At 37.6% G+C, this 20,390-nt stretch overlaps 1 protein-coding gene across 1 annotated transcript in view; it reads left to right on the forward strand.

Moving 5' to 3' along the window:
* LOC121314480 (laminin subunit alpha-1-like) overlaps positions 1 to 20,390 on the forward strand; it is a 70,029-nt gene that overhangs the window by 11,488 nt on the left and 38,151 nt on the right. The window contains exons 2-22 of the mRNA XM_041247806.1: positions 383 to 553; positions 1,103 to 1,215; positions 7,971 to 8,213; positions 9,140 to 9,319; positions 9,626 to 9,715; positions 10,242 to 10,359; positions 10,734 to 10,912; positions 11,060 to 11,165; positions 11,503 to 11,663; positions 11,969 to 12,109; positions 12,783 to 12,941; positions 13,385 to 13,486; positions 13,706 to 13,920; positions 14,176 to 14,287; positions 14,777 to 14,887; positions 15,533 to 15,660; positions 16,076 to 16,162; positions 16,623 to 16,834; positions 17,243 to 17,349; positions 18,517 to 18,697; positions 19,344 to 19,480. Coding sequence (XP_041103740.1) covers positions 383 to 553; positions 1,103 to 1,215; positions 7,971 to 8,213; positions 9,140 to 9,319; positions 9,626 to 9,715; positions 10,242 to 10,359; positions 10,734 to 10,912; positions 11,060 to 11,165; positions 11,503 to 11,663; positions 11,969 to 12,109; positions 12,783 to 12,941; positions 13,385 to 13,486; positions 13,706 to 13,920; positions 14,176 to 14,287; positions 14,777 to 14,887; positions 15,533 to 15,660; positions 16,076 to 16,162; positions 16,623 to 16,834; positions 17,243 to 17,349; positions 18,517 to 18,697; positions 19,344 to 19,480 — 3,053 coding nt within the window. The remainder of the gene's footprint in view (positions 1 to 382; positions 554 to 1,102; positions 1,216 to 7,970; positions 8,214 to 9,139; positions 9,320 to 9,625; positions 9,716 to 10,241; positions 10,360 to 10,733; positions 10,913 to 11,059; positions 11,166 to 11,502; positions 11,664 to 11,968; positions 12,110 to 12,782; positions 12,942 to 13,384; positions 13,487 to 13,705; positions 13,921 to 14,175; positions 14,288 to 14,776; positions 14,888 to 15,532; positions 15,661 to 16,075; positions 16,163 to 16,622; positions 16,835 to 17,242; positions 17,350 to 18,516; positions 18,698 to 19,343; positions 19,481 to 20,390) is intronic.

Genomic DNA, 20,390 nt, shown 5'->3' on the forward strand with positions numbered 1-20,390 from the left:
TAGTTGGGCTTAAGATACAAAGTTGATTAGTTCACCCCCTGGCTGTGCTCTTACCAGCTGGGCTTAAGTAAGGAAAACACATGGAGTAGTTCAATTTAATTTCCATTTATTTTATGTATATAGCACCTTTTATACCACAGTATCTCAAAGCACTTTACATGTTGGTTAAAACAGAAAGAAGTCTACAATATTAAGAAGTAAATAATACTAATAATAATAATAATAATAATAATAATAATATATAATAATAATAATAATAATAATAATAATATCACACTGTGTTTTCATATGTGCTCACTTCTAGCTGTATAGCAAATGTTTTGTTTAGAGTATGAAGTGAATGTGGCTAATAGATGTATTCTTTCTGCTTATCTCCCCGCAGGTCTTTTTCCTGCCATTCTCAATTTGGCCAGCAGTGCTGAAATAACTGCCAATGCCAGCTGTGGAGAGACTGGCCCTGAGATGTTCTGCAAGCTGGTGGAGCATGTCCCAGGCAGACCTATTCGCAACCCACAGTGCCGGATCTGTGACAGCACAAGTCCAAATCCCAGAGGTAAAGGGGTTTTATATACTGTACGGGATTATTTATAAAGCAAGTATTCATTTTAGCATGGCATAGCAGCAAATGTATTGATCATATGAATGTACAAGCTGCAGGAAATAATAAGGGAGATGCCACTGTTATATGGGAATAAGGGTAGCCACCAACAGATCAAAAGGTCATAATTGTAAATGGAATGGAAATAGAAACATAGCTGCAGTATACTCTTAGCACCTTTTCTGGTCATACACAACACAAGGGATTTCCCATTTATTCTACATTTGCTGGCATGAATGGTTGACTTACTTAACACCCCAGTGATCTGGCACTGGAGTGCCACTTCTCTGCAATGCTATATTGTGTAGGCTACTTTTAATGTAGCTTTTTCTTCATAAGGTTTCTGGTAGTCTCAATAGATTCCTCATCCATCTTGCTAATCTAGTGTCCTGGTATAATTTCAGTTTCCGAGATTCACCACCTAATATCCTGGGCACAAGACAAGTCCATTAAAATGAACATTTTAAGTTGTTTTTTTTTTGTTTTTTTTCTTTCTTCATAAAGAGCGACATCCAATCTCAAATGCAATAGATGGCACCAACAACTGGTGGCAGAGCCCCAGCATCAAGAATGGCAGGCAGAACCACTGGGTAACAATCACCCTGGATTTGCGACAGGTATGTCAACAGACTGAGCAAAAAAAAAAAAAAAATACACAGTAGGACTTTTACTTTACATACATTTTGAGAGTACAGAGGTGTTACCAGAACATTTGAAATTTAGAATATTTCATCCAGCTAGTAGGGACGCTCCAGATGTGTGGACCAAATCTTGGGAAGGTGTTTCCTTCATTTGTGTTTTTGATGGTTTCCTGAATACAACAGAACTGTGTAACTGCAGCCCCACATGGTGAGATGAATGTCCCTGAAGGTGGCGAAAGCCCATCTTGATGACCTTTTGAACACATTGTTCTCCAAGTGGACAGTTACCTAGACATTGGTTATCATTATCAGGCTATGATTTTGACACTGTGATTTTTAGAACATTTCACACGCTTTTAAATAGTACACCAAAACCAACACTATAAAGACTGTTGCATTTGACTGTTGACAAGTTTAAATGTTACTTTAGAGTGCAACACGTAGTTAAAGGTCCTATCACACAAATATAACTTTATATATATATATATATATATATATATATATATATATATATATATATATATATATATATAGTATGTCAAATAACTGTTTTTATTATTGTGTTCAAAATTAAATGGTATATATTTCTTCAATAATACGAATGAGATGTTTAAATTCAGTTGTTTCTGAGTAGCCTACAGAGCACTGCCCCTTTAAAAATAAAAACAAACCAAAAAAACAGAGAGTTGAAAGGTCAAATCACACAGGCACCGTGTCCAAGAAACGGGGCATCACAAATATCAGAAAAAAAGACCAGAAACAGATCAAGCTCTCATTTTATCAACAGTTTGCTGGTAATTAAAAAAGATGTTCAATGGCAGTCTTAAGTATTTTGTTTAGCAATGTTTAGTTTTAGAGAACGTGTAAGTATTAATTAATATTTTTTGAAGATGCAAACCCACCTTTTCCTTTAAAAAAATTAACAAGATCACAACCGAGAGTTTACAATAACATATGATCTATGTTCGTGCTTGCTTGCTCAGCTACAAAATGCAAATCTCATTCGCCGACCTACATAGCTATATGTAAATGATGTGTGCTACAGAACAAAACCAGTAACAGATACTCACAGATTTGTATTTTCAGTGCGTGACATACTGCGTTTTAAAGGAAATAAAGGCAGAGCCTAACCAAATGTGTTTTTACGTCCATTTCCAAGATTTCACTGACTTTTGTTCAAATTCACAATTTCCATGACCTCTGTGACCTCTGTGACAAACTCATAGCCTTAATTGTCATGTAAAGCTTGTTTCAAGGGCTTTCCAAAAAATAATGAATTCACGTCACACACGATTATATTAAAAAAAAAAAAAAAAAAAAAAAGTTCCAGGTGCACAAAGCTGAGACCCCCTAGGCAACATCTGTCTCTAGTCCTGTATTATTTTACTCAGCCAAGCTGACATATTTCAAATTTTATTTTCCTGTGAACCTATATGTTCAGTCCATATCTTTCACTTGTTGAATAGGGGCAGTGTTTCAGAAAAGTTCATATTGCCTGTATATGAGTCAGTGTATTTCACTTCAGTAAAGATACTACAGTACATGGAATTTAGCCTTAAAAATATTAAGTTACTTGACTTTTTTTTGTGCAGGTCATTAATAATTGCAAGTCTGTACTAAAAGTTTTAACTAAAAACTACAACAAGAACAGCACCAGGCTGCAATAAAAGCCTGTTCATAATAAGCTATATTTCCCATCACACATGGGCTTTGATCTATGGAAGACATAATGAAGACATAATGATCCAGTGAAACCGTTCCTGAATTGTGTTCTGTACCAGCAGGGTGATCAGATAGCATTCTGCAACAGCCAACCAGTGACAAAGGATTATCCCAGGAATCTGACCTCTGTGACCCTGGCTTGGTTCATGTGGGTTTTGAAAGATTTAAAAGCATATCCATCAAACACCATCATTGAAATATGTTGAGATAGTCTTCTGTTTGCACATTTAAATGTGTAATACGTTATCTGTTAGAAATTAGAAAATATAATATTGGTTATGTTATTATGAAGTAGATGATTTTATCTGAAAGACCCACAGTCTGTGTAAAAGATCTCTGTACCATGAACTCTTTTTTTTGTCATTAGCGACTTGTTGGATCTTGTAAGATAACACTGTTGGAATGTCACAAGTTGTTTGGACAGGGTCCTACTTGTTTATATAGGACACATTGTGTTTGATCAGCTAGCGAAGAGACAGGAAGGTTGTTGTTGGCATCTGTCTTCCCCCTGATAATTGGCTAAATGGGATTCTCCCAGGGGAGGATGGCCTGTCTCCTCTCCCTCAAACTCTGGCCTGTCTGGTCCCCTACTGCTTTTTCCCATGCCTTTTTTATTCCCCTCCTTTGTGTCTTTAAACACATCCTCTAATTGCCCAGTTTGCACAAATAAGTTCACGCTGAAGGTGCCCTTCTGTACTGTGATGTGAAATAAAACACAGTTGGCCTCTCTGCTGCATAACTTGCTACAGATGACTCATAAGGTCAGGCTCTTGGTCAAATGGATGATAGAAATGAGCTCCCTTTCATGTGCTATGAATCTGTGCAGTAGATCAATGCTGGTCCAAACATGTCAGGGTCTGAAACCAAGCACTGACAGTAGTGTCACACTGAAGACAACACTGGTACATTCAAATATTTCTGGGATTCCAAATATTTTTTTTTTTTTTTTTTCAGTTGTACATTTCTTTATTTGTTATTCTGGAACATATACATAGTGGTGGAATTCATAGGCTACTGTAGTGTGCTCAATCAGTCCTGCATGGTCTATTGAACCTTTTGGTCTAATTTAAGCAGTATGCTGGTAGTAAAGCAATCCTCAATACCTCGCTCTTGAAGCACCAGAACTCATTGAAATAAATACAAAAAAAAAACAACATACCAGTATATTTTTTACATTTTAAGTTGTGAGTGGCCACTCGATTATATCTAGGGCTTCTGCTTTTCATTTTTCAAAGGTGCATTGGAGTGTTAATGGATGGACAACGACACCTGTGCCTTCTGCCAGTGCTGTTGTCAATTCAACTCTTGTCATCTTTCTACTCCTTAAGGATATTATCTCCGAGTATTGCTCCTTGTTAGACAGCTTTTTGGGTCTTCCAGTCCTGGGTTTGTCAATTACAGTTGATGTTTCTCTGTACTTGTTGATTATGCTTCGGATGCCAAACCTTGAAAATCAAGCGATGCAAGCTATTTCACTCAATGTTTTTCCTTCTTTATGCAAGTCAAGGTTGTTATAATAATAGAAAACACTAGTGGAGGCTTTGAGTAAATTGTTGATGCTCATAATGCATCAGAGTAGAAAAACGCAACATGTCTAAGACTTTTGCCCAGCAGTGTATATATGTATGTATATACAGTGGTTTGCAGAAGTATTCACCCCCCTACAAAGTTTTTACATTTTGTTGGCACCTGAGCATACTCCATGACGCTTTCAAATTAGACTTTACATGTAAAATATACACAAATTACTCCACATTGATAAAGTTAAAATGCATATAGAATATAAGCAAGTAATATTTACAGAGAAAAACAGACTTATCTCTGTTGCATAAGTGTTCAACCCCTTTGCTACTGCAGCCCTAAGTCAGCTCAGGTGCAAATGATTTGTTTGAAAGGTTACAAAATTAGTGAAATGATTTCAGCCTGTGTGCATTCAAAGTGGTTTAACTTGTAGTTATGTGAGGTATATAAAGACTTTCAAGCTGCAACTCACATAGTGAGCCAACAAAGCAACCATGAAGACCAAGGAGCTTTCAAAACAAGTCAAGGATAAAGTGGTAGAGAGGCACAAAGCAAGAGAAGGGTACAAGAAAATTTCAAAGGCACTGATTATCCATCATTAAGAAGTAGAAGATGCATCATACCACCCAGACACTACCCAGATCAGATCGCCCTCCCAAACTGAGTAGCCGGGAAAGCAGGAAACTGGTTTGGGATGTCACTCTCAAGCCAACAATGACCTTGAGAGATCTGCAAAGTTATGTGTCTGAGATGGGAGTCAGTGTTCACACAGCAACAATAAGCCCGTCCCTACACAAAGCTGGCCTGTATGAACGGGTGACAAGAAAGAAGTCATTACTCAAAAAGCCTCATCTTAAAGCATGTATGGAGTTTGTGAAAAAAAAGCATGTAGTTGATACTACAGACATGTGGAAAAAGGTTTTGTGGTCAGACGAGACAAAAATTGAACTTTTTGGTCTAAATTGCAAGCGTTACGTCTGGCGCAAGCCCAACACTGCACATCACCCAGTCAATACCATCCCAACTGTCAAGCATGGTGGTGGCAGCATCGTGGTATGGGGATGCTTCTCCTCAAGAGGGGCCGAGGAGCTTGTCAGGATAGAGGGGAAAATGGATGGTGCAAAGTACAGGCGAATCATTGATGAAAACCTGTTTGAGTCAGCCAGGACTCTGAAACTAAGGAGGAAATTCACATTTCAGCAGGACAATGACCCGAAGCACAAAGCCAAAGCCACACTGGAGTGAAGATAATTAATGTCAAATTTAATGTCACTTTAATCCAATTGAAAATTTATGGCGAGACTCGAAGATTGCAGTCCATCGATGATCCCCAACAAACTTATCAGAACTGGAGCAATTTTCCCATGAAGAATGAGCAAACATTTCACCTATCCAAAATAGGTGCTTCTACCAAGTACTGACTTAAGGGGCTGAATACTTATGCAACCAGTACATTTAATTTTGTACATTTTCTTTGCAAGTTTTGCTGACATTTAACCTCCTCCTCATATAACAGTGTTCAGTCTAACCACTACAGCTTTGAATAAAAAAAAAGTTTGTTTGAAAAACTGCATACTTTATTTGTAATTCGACAAAATGGGACATTATTGGTCGGGGGTGAATACTTCTGCAAACCACTGTGTGTGTGTGTGTGTGTGTGTGTGTGTGTGTGTGTGTGTGTGTGTGTGTGTGTGTGTGTGTATATATATATATATATACACACACACACAATGCTCCCTTGCTATAATGTGGGTCTCGGGGAACACATGATAAGAGTGTTATAAATGAGGGAGGGGGTTGGGGAGCGCCGTGGGACACAACAACACCCATCTGACTAAAATACTAAATAAAATAACTCCCTCGCTATAATGCACATATACTGAAGCAAGAATGTAACTTTCCGTGAATTAACCATGCACAAAGCATGTAATCAACGCTGCATTTTTAGAAAATTTAGACATTCCCACTCGTGGATCATTTTAATTAGCAGTTGTTAAACTATGAATAGCCTGGCTAAACGGCGGTTGGGAGTTCAGTTCGAAGCGACAGACAAGCAAACCAAGTGCGAGAAGGAGAGAGCGGGTTGGGCAAGGGGAAGAGGGAATGGCTTAGCCCCAGGTTTGGGTGCAAAAAAGTAAATACATTAGGAAAGATAACCACGTAATAGGCCTAATATTTATTTAGTTATAAAACGAATGCTGAATAAGATGTCTGTGTTTTAAAGTGCCAGCACAGCTTTTCTTCAGTTCAGATACTGTATCAAAAGGGAGAGACAGAAACGGAATTTAGACTGAGAAGTTGTGCAATTTGAACAACACTAGTACTGTATTTACTGTAGAAATATTGCATGAATCACTAGTGTAGGGAATTGGGGAACATGCTGTAGGAGCGTTATATATATATATATATATATATATATATATATATATATATATATATATATATATATAATATATATATATATATATATATATATATATATATATATATATATATTGCCAACATATTGTGTGAACCTGAGCAAGTCACTTAACCTTCTTGTGCTCTGTCTTTCAGGTGAGGTGTTCTTGTAGATGCATAGTTCATACACCCTAGTCACGTATCTTGTAAAGCGCTTTCTGATGGTGGTCCACTATGAAAGGCACTATATAAAAACAAAGAAAACCGGTATTATTATCTTTAGGGATGGAAATACTGTAAGACTCCTATTGCATAGCAGTTTCACCTAACCCATGTTTTACTACGAGCTTGATTAATCACAGTGTATAGGTAACAAGCTCTGATATGTCTTATTAAACTCATAGTAAAAACAGGAGTAGATCAAACTGCTGTCCAATGGGAGACCTATTTCCATCCCTGATCTTGAACTGAAACATATCATGAATAAAGAAAATATTAATAAATAAAAATAAAGCTGATTCAAAAGTGTGTGTCAGGTTTGATTTATTTATACAGTATTTTTTTTCCCCCCAAAATGTTGTCCTAGTTACTTTTTTCTATGTTCTCTCACTAGTAAAAAGATGGCTTGTTTTGACAACTTGTAAAAATAGGATTTAAAATTAGCTGTATCGGCTCTAGTATTTAATGTGGAGATAATGTCTCTCCAGCCATTGAAAAACCTCCGCATAACCAAAAGCAACCCATTGGCAGTTCGTCCAACTGTGTAATAGGCAAAGAGGCAGTTCAATAGACTGTGGCAAGCATAGCGTGAATAACACCATCAAACTTATGGAGGGATTTACTGATGGAGAAAAAGCATAGGGTGCTTCACACAATCTATATTGCACACATTAACCCAGATGCATGTGTGCTTAAAGTGACAGGCTCCCTATTATTTTTCTTTCTTCTTTAGTAATAAGCAAGATGTTTCTAAAGAAGGCGTTCAGGCAATGTAATAAACTACTGAATTATTTATATTATATTAAGAGGCGTGCACCATAGAAAACCCCCATGAGAGGAAATTAACATTGTTGCTTGTGATGTTTCAGGTTTTCCAAGTGGCATATATAATCATCAAGGCTGCCAACTCTCCTCGACCTGGGAACTGGATTCTGGAACGCTCTATTGATGGCATCGAGTTTCAGCCTTGGCAGTACCATGCTATCAGTGACACAGAGTGCTTAACACGGTACAATGTCACACCAAGGATAGGACCACCGACCTACAAGAGGGACGATGAAGTTATCTGCACATCCTACTATTCCAGGCTGGTCCCGCTCGAACATGGAGAGGTATGGTGCAAAGCAGAGCCAAACACAAACTTTTACTGTGGAAGATTTCATCTTATTGTGTACAAGCAATTACACTGTGAGCTGCCCAAAATTGCAGGACCAACAATACAAGGCCTGCACATAAAACATTATAAAGTACCATAAAAAAAAAAAAAAGCTTATATCATGCCCAGATTGGAATGTTTACGTTTCCCAGTTTCGGCCTGCAAAAGCATACAATGTTTATTAGACTGCAATTATTTTGAGCTGGGGATATGAGAAAATAAATATATAAATTAACAGCAGGACTATTGATAAAGAACCATAATGTAAAGTGTGTTTGCCTCTTGACTAGAGAAACTGAGTTCTTACAAAGCTGTTAACTGTCTCATACAGCTGGAGTCACATACTAAGCCTCGGCTTTGTTTCAGGAACAGGAAAATGGAACAATCAGCTGAGAGTAAAGACAATGCTCAGTTCTTTAATTGGGCTCCAGTAGACCATTCATAGACAGACTAGTAGATTTCAGAGAGGCAGAAACATAATGAAATGTTGTAAAGTCAGCAGTTTGTCAATTTCAAATGCCATTCCCTTGGTATGGACAGAAAATAAGAATCTCGTTCAAAGCATGGGCAGGAATGAATGAAAAATAAGTTGTACAGTCCTGCCACGGTCTGTGTTTGTTTTTGTCTTGCCACCCACTCATGTTTGAATTTATGACAATGTGCAATTCCTTCTTTCCCAGCTTGAACAGTCACCAGAGAAGTGTTGGTCATGCCATTCATCAAATTTGTCTCTATGAAAGGCTTAGAATGATATTCTTTTTTTATGTATTTTTAGGTTGACACCTTCTGTTTAGGCATTCAGAATATAGCTATCATTTGTATCTGTCAAAGCTGAAGTCTTAGGAAGAGACAGCCATTGATATTTTTCCTGATATGCTTTAGATCCACACATCCTTGATCAATGGCAGACCTAGTGCTGATGACCTCAGCCCAGCCCTGTTGGAATTCACCTCGGCTCGATACATCCGCCTTCGCCTGCAGAGAATTAGAACACTCAACGCTGACCTCATGACTCTCAGCTACAGGGACCCCAAAGACGTAGACCCAATTGTAACCCGCAGGGTAAATACACATTTGAGCACCAAATACCATGCTTAGCTTTTGTTAAACTGTCTATTTTAGCTTGATAAAACACTCCTTCATTGGGGTGAAACTTGAGCATAGGTTTTCCTTGGAAATTAATATTTTTCGTTATGGTGAAGTTCTCTTTCATGGATATTTGTAGTTATTCCCCATACTGTGGAAGATGGTTATTTCTTTCTCTTACTAACATCTGTTTTCTGCATTCTGTTTGTCGGGAACCACGTGGCCATTTATCTATTCCTATATGTAGGTCATGGTAAATACATTTGCTACTTGTCTTTTCAGTATTACTACTCCATCAAGGATATCTCTGTTGGAGGAATGTGTATCTGCCATGGCCATGCTCAAAGCTGTCCCTGGGATGAAACAACGAAGGTCATTTATTTTACATTTCCATATTATGGTCTATATTTCTGGTTAAATGTCCCACTCCATAGTGCGCTCTCTCTAATGGTGAATCCAGATCACGATATTGTGAACTTTCAGGATTTCTCAGAGCCGCTGCCTGTCCTTGTCTGTGTTTGTTTAGGCACAACGAGGAAAGCACTGTGGAGATGTTGAAATTGTATTTGTGTATTTTATTTACTGCAGCTTGACACACACAAGCATGCACCACTTCAATCTGTTACATTTCATAAAGTGTTAATTGAGCACATTAGCAATTCCTTTCTCTTTTAAAATAAAAAAATATTGGATTACAGATAGTGGGGAGCAAATCATAAATTACACAGTTATTAGAAAAAAAAAAAAAAACATTTATCATTCAGCTGACATTTTTAATTTACTTTATACTCAGTAATATAATCATGAATCATGGTAGTTTATGTTAAATACTATTGAAGACCTGACAAGATGATCTATTTTTTAACAAAGCATCTACTGTTCTCCTTTGTTAATTTAGAAACTACAGTGTGTATGTGAGCATAATACTTGTGGGGAGAGCTGTAATGAATGTTGTCCCGGCTACCATCAGAAACCATGGAAACCTGGAACTCTCTCAGTTGGCAACACTTGTGAAAGTAAGTAGGACCTAAAACTAAAATATCCATTGAGCGTGCTAGTCCAGAGTTCTTTGTAATAAATCCTTTAAGTAAAAGTTTATTTGAATTACACCTGCTAAATTGTTCTGTTTTTTGACATTAAAAGAGTTTAAACTGTCTAAGCTGTGAGCTAAATATATATATTTTTTTCTTGCTAGTAATATTTGGTGTCATACCTGTGCTTTAGAATTAGTCATTTTTACTGAATTGCTGTTAGTATATTTTTAAGTCTTGTTATTTCCTCCAACTGGTGATTTTTGTATTTTGAAAAAGCTAATAATACAGTGTTTAAAATGGTGGGATTTTAGGTGTTCACTGTATGCATTACAAATACAATTGCGATTGTTTTCCAGAATGCAACTGTCATAACAAAACCGAAGACTGTTACTACAACCAAACTGTGGCCAATAGCAAGATGAGCATGAATATTGATGGTCAGTTTGTTGGTGGAGGTGTTTGCATTGACTGTTCCCAGAACACCGCTGGCAACAACTGTGAAACCTGCGTGGATGGCTATTACAGACCACACAAGGTAATGACCTCAGTTCTGAGAGATGTATCAGATACTAACAAACCACTAGTTCATTTCAATTAAATAGCCATATTAAATATGAAAATATGAAACAAATGTAATTACAGAAATTATGATTCTATCCAAAAATGTTTCACTTTACTTTAGGTATCTCCTTATGATGAGAATCCATGTGTTGAGTGTGGGTGTGATTTGAATGGCTCTCACCATCCAGTTTGCATAAAGGATGACAGTCATGCAGATCTCCAGAATGGTAAGCTGCAGCTTTATTATCCCAGCCGTATGTCACTTTAGGGTACTGCTTATTGTAATGATCTGTGTGTCCATCCATCCGTCACGCTTACATTATAAAACATTGAGGGTAGGATGCTTCTTGTTGTTATAAGAGATTATTTCTGTTATAAGACACATTGCACAGTGTAACAATGGAGACAATGGTTGATTCTGCATATGTGATTTACCATTTAAAATGGACATTTTTCATGTTACCAATGATACTGAATTTGAAAATGAACCCTATACTGTGTAATGGTGTTGATGTACTGTGTATGTCTGCCCTTGTCTGACAATGATTGTTTTTTTCCTGCTAGGTTTGCTTCCAGGGAAGTGTTTCTGCAAAGAGGGCTATGCTGGAGAGAAGTGTGATCGCTGTTCCTTTGGTTACCGTGGATATCCCTATTGTGTGAAGTGTAACTGCAGTTTGATAGGCAGTATTCATTTAGACCCCTGTGTGGAGCAGTGCACATGCAAGGTAGTTCTAGTATAACTTTTAAACTGAATGATGGTACATTTATTTTTATACCAAGACCCATTTTTATAAAACACACAATCATATCCCTTCTTGTTGCCCCAGTCCACCAATACAAAGGGTCGGATTTTACATTATCTATGAGGCAAACATATTTTAAGGTAGTATTGATTTCTTGATTACAGTAGAATGAAGCAGTGCTGTTTTGATATTATTTATTGCTTCTTGTTTTTCATAGTTAAGAATTTAAATGGATTTAAAGAAGACCTGTTTTTTTCACTTCGCACTTAATTTGTACCTCTTCCTAGGAAAATGTAATGGGTGAAAACTGCGACCTCTGTAAACGAGGGTATTACAACCTTCAAAAGAGCAGCCCTGAAGGCTGCACAGAGTGTTTCTGTTTCGGAGTGTCCGATGTGTGTGAGAGTATTTCCTGGCCTCTAACTCAGGTAATTTGTGTCTAGGTATGTCTTTAAAAAAAAAACAACCACAAAAAAAAAAAAACAACCGTTGATTTTCAGTAGTTTCTTATATAAATGCTAAGCCTCAGGTTTTTCCTAGAACTTGGCAATGAGGCTGGATTTTTTTTGTTATTTTTAAAAACCACAATAATGAGTTTGTGTTTCTTTTTTTTTCTTTTTATAACACATTTAAGAAAATTAGTTGCTATGACAGAAATTCCTTTTTTTACTGAGAAGCAAAAGGTCTATATCTGTACACTGTGCCATTACTGCAAAGTGTGTATGGGTCGCCATGAGCAGTGCAGAACTGATTTGACATGATGAGAATGCAAGGGGATTTTAAATTGATGACCATTGCTCAGTCATAATTTACATTTCAGTGTCGTGAAATATCAGTAATTTGCACAGTCTAGAATATGGGAACGCCTGCTGATTTAAGTGTCTTATCAGATTTCAACCAATCTCTTTTAGATTAGCTTTTTGTCATTGGAATTCCATTTACAAAACAATTAATCATCGTGTGAGGGATTTGCACAAGAAAATACTACATATTGCAGATTTGTTTGTTTTGTGTAACCCATGTATGAAATTCACTGTAGAATTTTCAAAGCTAATATTTTAGAATTCTGTAGTATAAACTTTGTCTTTTTCTTCAATAAAGGTTTTAAACGTTGATGGTTGGTTGATGCCCGTTCGTCCAATTCCCATTACCAGTGGCGCCAGATTTGATCATGATGACTCAAACCACATTAGCAAAGAAAGCAGGACATTACCACCCCAGTCCTCCTGGTCAGCTCCTGAAAGCTTTTTGGGAAACAAGGTACTTTTGTGATGAGAATATACTGGGGTATATTGAGTTGATTTTAACAGCGACAGATCTAAACACCACCACTGTTTAAATAATTAATACGTTTATGCAAAAACAACACTCAAACTGCTTTAAACACTGGGAAAGTCTTTGCTTTAAAAGTAAGCAAACGTAAACGAGATTAATTAGGCTGCAATACACGGTGTTGCTATGCAGTTTACTAGACGCCATCTTCACGCAAAGCTTTTTAAAAAAATACAAAACAAATGGTAAATGTACAGTAACCTGCAACTGATTAAAAATGAATTAAAATGTAGTGATTTTAAGATTCAACTTTGTACTTATTACAAGACGTTATTCAACATGCTGTGGATGTTTTTATGGTACTGGCTTCTGCGTGCTTGTGTACGTGCATGTGTGTGTATGTCTTTTAACACTTTCTCTGTTCCCTAAAGCTCACTGCTTATGGAGGGTACTTGAACTATACATTATCTTATGATGTTCCTGTGGAGAGCCTGCACCTCCAGTTGATGTCTAATTTTGATGTCGTTATTGAGGTAAGTCATAACTAGCTGTTACTTGTTGGAAGATAGTGTATACTGGATTGCCGATAAAGGCAATCGCAGTCCACGTGACACCTTATGTGGTGATTAATATACAACCCTTTTTTGTTGAATTCAGCTCTTCTCCTGCATTACTTAAAAAAATAAGTATATATATATATATATACCAATTAAAGTTTGATTATGCTAATGGTGGCTTCTTGTTTTCCTCAGGGAAATGGCAAGACTTTGCAGACAAGGTTAAATGCTCAGTTGCTGCTGCAGCCCTACAAGGAGCAGACTGTTGCTGTGGAGATCCTGCCAAGGAACTTCATTGACTTCTACACCAGTAGAGCCGTGGAGAGAGACAGGCTGATGACTGTCCTGGCAAACCTGACCCGTCTGCAGATTTGGGCCTCCTATAACAACACCAGCGATGCAGTTCTAAGGCTAGTCAAACTTTTTTGTGTTTAAAAATGTATATATATGAAAGCTGGTTAAAGAACGCAAAGGGAAAGTTTCAATTGCAATGTACCAGTAATATTTTACAGAGGAGTTTAGCCACATGATCGTAAACCGACACTGAGATTGAACTTTAATCAAGATCATTACCGTTGTGCTAATTATTATTATAGTACCTCCTTGGAACAACCTGTAATGCAGATGTTAAAGAGGCTTTATTATATGTATTCATATCTCAACAGGTTAAGTTCTGTATCTTTGGACACAGCTACTGTGAATGCTATTGATCTAAAGCCTGCAATGGATGTGGAGCACTGTGAGTGTCCATGGGGTTATGCTGGAACGTCTTGTGAGGTCAGAACATTTCTCTGTGTTTGCATGTGCATGTGCTGATGAATGGGTGTGGGCATGCAGATACATCACATGTTGTAACTAATCAATTTAAATAAAAACAGCATTAGATTAATTTTGAGGTGCATTCAGTAATAGTGAAATGGGACAGATTGACAGCACAGATGCTTTAGAATTACCTCATCACTGCAAAAAACCACCCTCTGAGTGGAGTGTAGTTCAGTTACAGTGCCTTTCAAAACTGAGTCTGTGTCTGGAGACTCCCTGAAAAGTGTCTGTTATTGAAAAGTGTAATATTATTCCCCTGGATGGAATGACAACCCAGCTAAGACATGGTTGAAACAGATGCAGGAGTGTGAAATGAAAATTCAGCACCCTTCTTGAATTAAATTCGAATGCCTTGTTTAGTAACAGGAAGCCACACTGTGTGCTATCTGTTTGTTATTTGTTTGCTTTTGTTTGTATTTGTTTTCATTTGTAATTGTTTTTCAGTCTTGCAGCCCTGGTCATTATCGAGTTGATGGGATTCTGTTTGGAGGCATTTGCCGGCTGTGTGAATGCAATGGCCACGCCACTGAATGTGACATTCATGGCATCTGCTCTGTAAGTTACTCTTTAACTCAGTGAAACTGCAGTACTTTCTACACGCAATGACTTTGAGGAAGGCATTTGTACAGGGTTAACTAGGTTTGGAGATATAGTGAAGTAGGTATTAAACCTATAGCATTCCTATTGAAAGCATCCAAAGGGATATTTAGACTGTCGAGGTACAGACTTTTTCTTAACTGTATAAAACCAATTAGTCATGCAGTGTGGTTCGATCTCCCAGGTCTTTGAGAGAGTCACTTGAACTCCTTGTGACTCGTCCCACACAGTTGTGGAACGCTACAGTTGGTCACCCACTTCGAACTACATGTTGCATCTCATTTGCGATGTAAATAGTTGCTGGAAGAACAAACATAATGACTAGGTTCGTTTTTGCAGTTTTTGAGATACCTTATGTTGAGTTCAGCAAAGCGCATGGATTCAACAGCTAAATGGTTCTCAGGAGAACTGACAGAAATGTTCAGGTTAATACACATTGTAGTACGCTTTCATAATGAATACCTGTGATATTTTTCATGACCCATAGAGTGTATTGTACTTATAATGTGCGCACAACCATTAACCTTTTCATAACTAATGGGGGGGGGGATACATAGAAGAGTGTTAAATAGCAGTACTACAAACAATGTAAAATATCCACAGGATTGCAAGCACAACACCATAGGGCCCCACTGTGAGCAGTGCATCCCTGGTTTCTACGGTGACCCATCCGATGGGATGCCTGATGACTGCCAGGTCTGCGCCTGTCCACTCAACATCCTATCCAACAAGTAGGTCTGAGTCAGACGTCTAGCGAACAGAGCACTGTTTCAAGAAGGGAAATCCCAAAAATTAAATATTGCTACTTCTACAGCCACCTCTGACCCACATCACAAAATGCTGGGTTTCTAAAATGATATATATATATATATATATATATATATATATATATATATATATATATATATATATATATATATATATATATATATAATTTTTGAAAACCAATTTCTGGCAGTTTTGTCATTTTTTTCCTAACCTCAAGAATGCATTTCGATACTTGAGTTTTTGGGTGTTTATGTGTTTAACTGTTTCTAGAGTGGGAGTGGTAGCTTCCTGTTAAAGTTATTTTATTTTGTTTAATGAAATGGCTTTGAAAGTACATTTCAATAATTGCAACATTAATAGCATTTTGCTTTTCATTAGTTTCAGCCCTACCTGCCACCTGGACAGTGCTGGAGAAGTGATGTGTGATCAGTGTGTGCCAGGCTATGAGGGACCTCGCTGTGAAAGGTCAAGCATCCGCATCATTCCTGAGACTGCAGCTGGAAAGCCTAAGCCACGGCTTTCAATATAATCTGTGCTGATTTTACAATTATACAGACAGACAGACATTTTTTTTTTTTAAGAATTTTAATGGCTTTCATTTGATCTGTAGATTTCATAAATCCTGACAACACAGCACTGGTCTTTCAACCCTTGCATGTAATTTAAAGAACAAAGTCTCCCCCCAGGGTTTTAAAAATGTTCAACATTGAAAGAGTGAATAATTTCAGAAGAAATCTGACACAGCCCTGTTTGGGCTGTAGTGGAATTTGATAGCGTGCCCCAGTCAGAATAGGATGGTATAGACAAAACATGGCTTGACTTATCACTTAAGAGTTGCCTTGGATTTATCTCTCATAGAAATGCAGAAAGAAAGAAAACAAAAATGTACCCAGGTCTCAAGAGTTTGTCATACTTCCGCTTCTAGGTGTGCAAATGGTTACTATGGGGATCCTACTGTGCCAGGGGAATTGTGTGTTCCTTGTGACTGCAATGGCAATGTGAACCCACTTGAACCTGGCCACTGTGACACACGGACTGGAGAATGTCTGAAATGTGTTGAGAACACAACAGGAAGCCACTGTGAGAGGTGTGCAGATGGGTACTTTGGAGATGCTGTTGTTGCTAAAAACTGCCAAGGTAAGTAGTTCAGTATGTCTTGGAACAAACATGGATGCATACCCTAGAAGACTGGTCCAGCATGTGAAGTTGTTTATTCGATGCCTAACTACACACGTTGAATTGCTTACATTGTCAAAATGTGATGCTTATCAAGGTAAAAAAAAAAAAAAGAAAGGGTAAGAAGATTTTAAAACAGTCCTATTGTGCTGATGCCTTACCACTGCCCTTGAATGTCCAAGACTAAAAGGGGAGGTCACCAGCAGTAAATCCTGCGATGGCTACGATTTGTTTTAACCAAGAATTGTCCTGACGTCTAGTGCACAGAGGTAAAACAGCCTTCCCAAGAAGACATATTGTGTTATTGTGGAATGAAAGGGAGAATTCAGGTAGGTAAATAATTCCTGAACTATGTCTGTGTTTTTTAAGACTGTGGCTGCCTTGTGAACAGTTCCTACTCCAGTGTCTGTGATCTAGAGAGTGGAAAGTGCGAGTGCAGGCCCAATGTCACTGGGGAGAAATGCGACCAGTGTCTGGTATGTATACTGTAGCAGTAAAACCACATCATGCAAACAAATTAGATTTATGACTGGAAGGACTATGGTCAGGAATTATTACTGTAAACAAGTACAAAAGTATCTCTGTTTATAATCCCGAACAGACATGCACCATTTATGTAAGGGTTAGAAAAAAAGGTAAAATGTTCAAATACCTTCATCAAGCCACTGATTTTCCACTAAGTGATCCATCACCTCTAGTGTTTTAATATGACTTAATAATAGCTGCACAGCTTCTTACAGAAATATATTCTTGTAGAAATTCCCTGGCAAGACTAATGATCTTAAGTCCATATTCAACAAACAGAAACATTTTCTAGTCTTACAGTTATTAGAATAACTATCTTCTAGTGATAACAAAGATAGCATTATTTGCTGTGAAGCAGAAGTATTTGCCTGATGTAGCTTTGCTTTGGATCCACAAAGCAATGCTGGATTCCAGAATGTTTCAAGGCATTAGGATACATCACTCTCCACACATCTTCCTCCATTGGAACTTTAGTGTCACAGCTGTGCATTTGCATCCATACTCTGGAACGTATTATGATTCTGGCATATCATTTAGGATCCCTGCCAGAATGCTTGACATGTTTTTGGATAGAAAGCCCACATGCAAGTTACAAACAGCCCCATCTGGTCAAAATAGCTGGCCAATGTTTTCCTGATTAATGCTGGCTATCCGTGTGTTTATTTCACAGCTGGGTGGTAATAGGGATATGAATATAAATAGAAAAGAAAACCGTTCACAAATCCCATATGTTACTTTTATTATTATTATTATTATTATTATTATTATTATTATTATTATTATTATTATTATTATTATTATTATTATAATAAATATGGTAAATCTCATTTTAAAACTGGTTAAGTTACTGGTTCTAAAATGTAATTGAATGTGAGATAAAGAAAATACTTTTTAATTGGCGGCCAAGAAAACATATTCTGTTTAATTTGAAAATCTATATCTTCTCACCTATGGAATATTTTTGGCACAAAGCACAATACAGATAAAAAGAACATACTGAGTACTAATTATGGAGACAGACAATTTCTTGAAAATGTTTCTGTTTTAAAGATACTGTATAGTGCTTTACAGCTACAACAGATACACTCTAGTAACATTTCCTTCCGTCTGTCCCACAGCCTGGTCACTTTGGCTTGAGCAGTGGTCTTGGTTGTCAGACCTGTAACTGCAATCTGGCGGGGTCACTCTCTGACAGCTGTGACGATGTAGGACAGTGTCCCTGTGTCCCAGGAGTGGCCGGAGAGAAGTGTGACAGGTGTGCCCATGGCTTTTATGACTTCCAAGATGACGGATGCACACGTAAGTCAGTAGGAATAAGTAGTTTGTAGTATTGATTTTGGCATAAACTAATTGGCCCTCTGCAGTGGACTTTTGTGAGGTTTAATACACATTATTCCTCAACATCCTTAATAAAGCAAAGTAAAAGCATGCTAAAGCATAGGTAAGTATTATAAAGCCCAGAGCAGTAAGGTAAAGCATATTAAACATGCCAATGCACGGCAAACTATAGTAAATACTTGGAATAACCATGGGAAAAGTGCAACATTATCGTACAAAAATACTATAGCAAATGTATACATTTTTTTATATACATGAACTATACAGGAGCTTTCCCTCAAATTAGTTTTTTATATATCTTTTTTCCTTCCACCATTTTCAAAACTTAGTGGTGATAGCTACCCAGCCCCCAGATATTAAAGTAAAATGTGGAATAAGACCATTTGTACATGGCATAAATGTAATCCAGATATTTTTGAAGTGTGTGTTACACATTCTTATTTAGTTATAAGTAGAAGTGTTGTTAACTGTTTTTGTTCCCGTTACATATAGATACACTTACTTAGCAGACAAGGGGTTAACATATTCCAGATGAGCTGCATACACTCAATTGATTCATTTGATGTATAGAGGCTGAGGTTACTCTCCTTTATGTTTTCCCTGGCAGCCTGCGACTGTGCCCACACCTACAACAACTGTAACACAGAGACGGGCCAGTGCATCTGCCCACCTCACACTGCAGGAGTGAAATGTGAGCTCTGCGAGGCCAACCACTGGGGGCATGATTCTAAACTGGGATGCAAGGTAAAGATGTGTGTGCTAAATGCTAAATCCTAAGGGCCCTATTCTGATTAAATGAGTGCAGTCGCAAAGGCAGTGGTTAAAGTCAATCGCGTCTGCCCCCTTAGGGAGTGTCGTCTCTAAAAGTGTGATTCTGATGAAATTAAAAACCCAGTGCAAGCGCATTTAGTGGCATAGTAACAGTGCCCAGCCAATCAATGCTGAGTATGTTGTGGAATCTGTTATCCAATCAGGGCCAGGCAATTCTGAATGTAGAAGTGGCGATCATGCCGAGCTGCAGTAGCACAGAGCAAGAACAACAACAACACCAAAGTCAGAACAGCAAGTGGTAGGCCACTCACCGAGAGAATACCTAAACCACGCTTCACGACACAGGACATTGCTTAACATTCATTCGTCCACTACTGGTCCTGGATATTAGCTGTGCCCTACATTATTGCTTTATTTGTATTTCACCCTTCTTTGTTTTGGTTATGTGTCATAATGTGTGGTTTATGCATTCTCTCCCAGTGGCCTGGCCTTGTATGTGCTAACTAGGTCCACACACTGTACTAAAATTTATAAAATATTTTCTTTACGTATCGTACTTTTTGTTTCAATAAACCAATTTAGCCTAACTACGTTTTTTTCTTTTGTAATGCATTTATGAAAATAATATTACATACCTGATATACCCTTCCTCTGAATGGATGAAATTATAGTAATATCATCCATGATTATTAGGGGCCTACTTAAATTACGGAGAATTTACATATTTTTCCCGGGTAGGTTATGGAATAAAATTAGGATTTTGCTGACATTTTGCGGACCTGTTTAAACATTAAATAAACCTAAGCAGATAATATTTCAGCTTCCTTACTAAAGTGGGGTGCTGTCTTTTGTTAAAGGCAAGTATGCAACATCCCCCAACAGT

The sequence above is a fragment of the Polyodon spathula genome, chromosome 4 (genome assembly GCF_017654505.1).
Source record: "Polyodon spathula isolate WHYD16114869_AA chromosome 4, ASM1765450v1, whole genome shotgun sequence".
Classification (NCBI taxonomy): Eukaryota; Metazoa; Chordata; class Actinopteri; order Acipenseriformes; family Polyodontidae; genus Polyodon; species Polyodon spathula.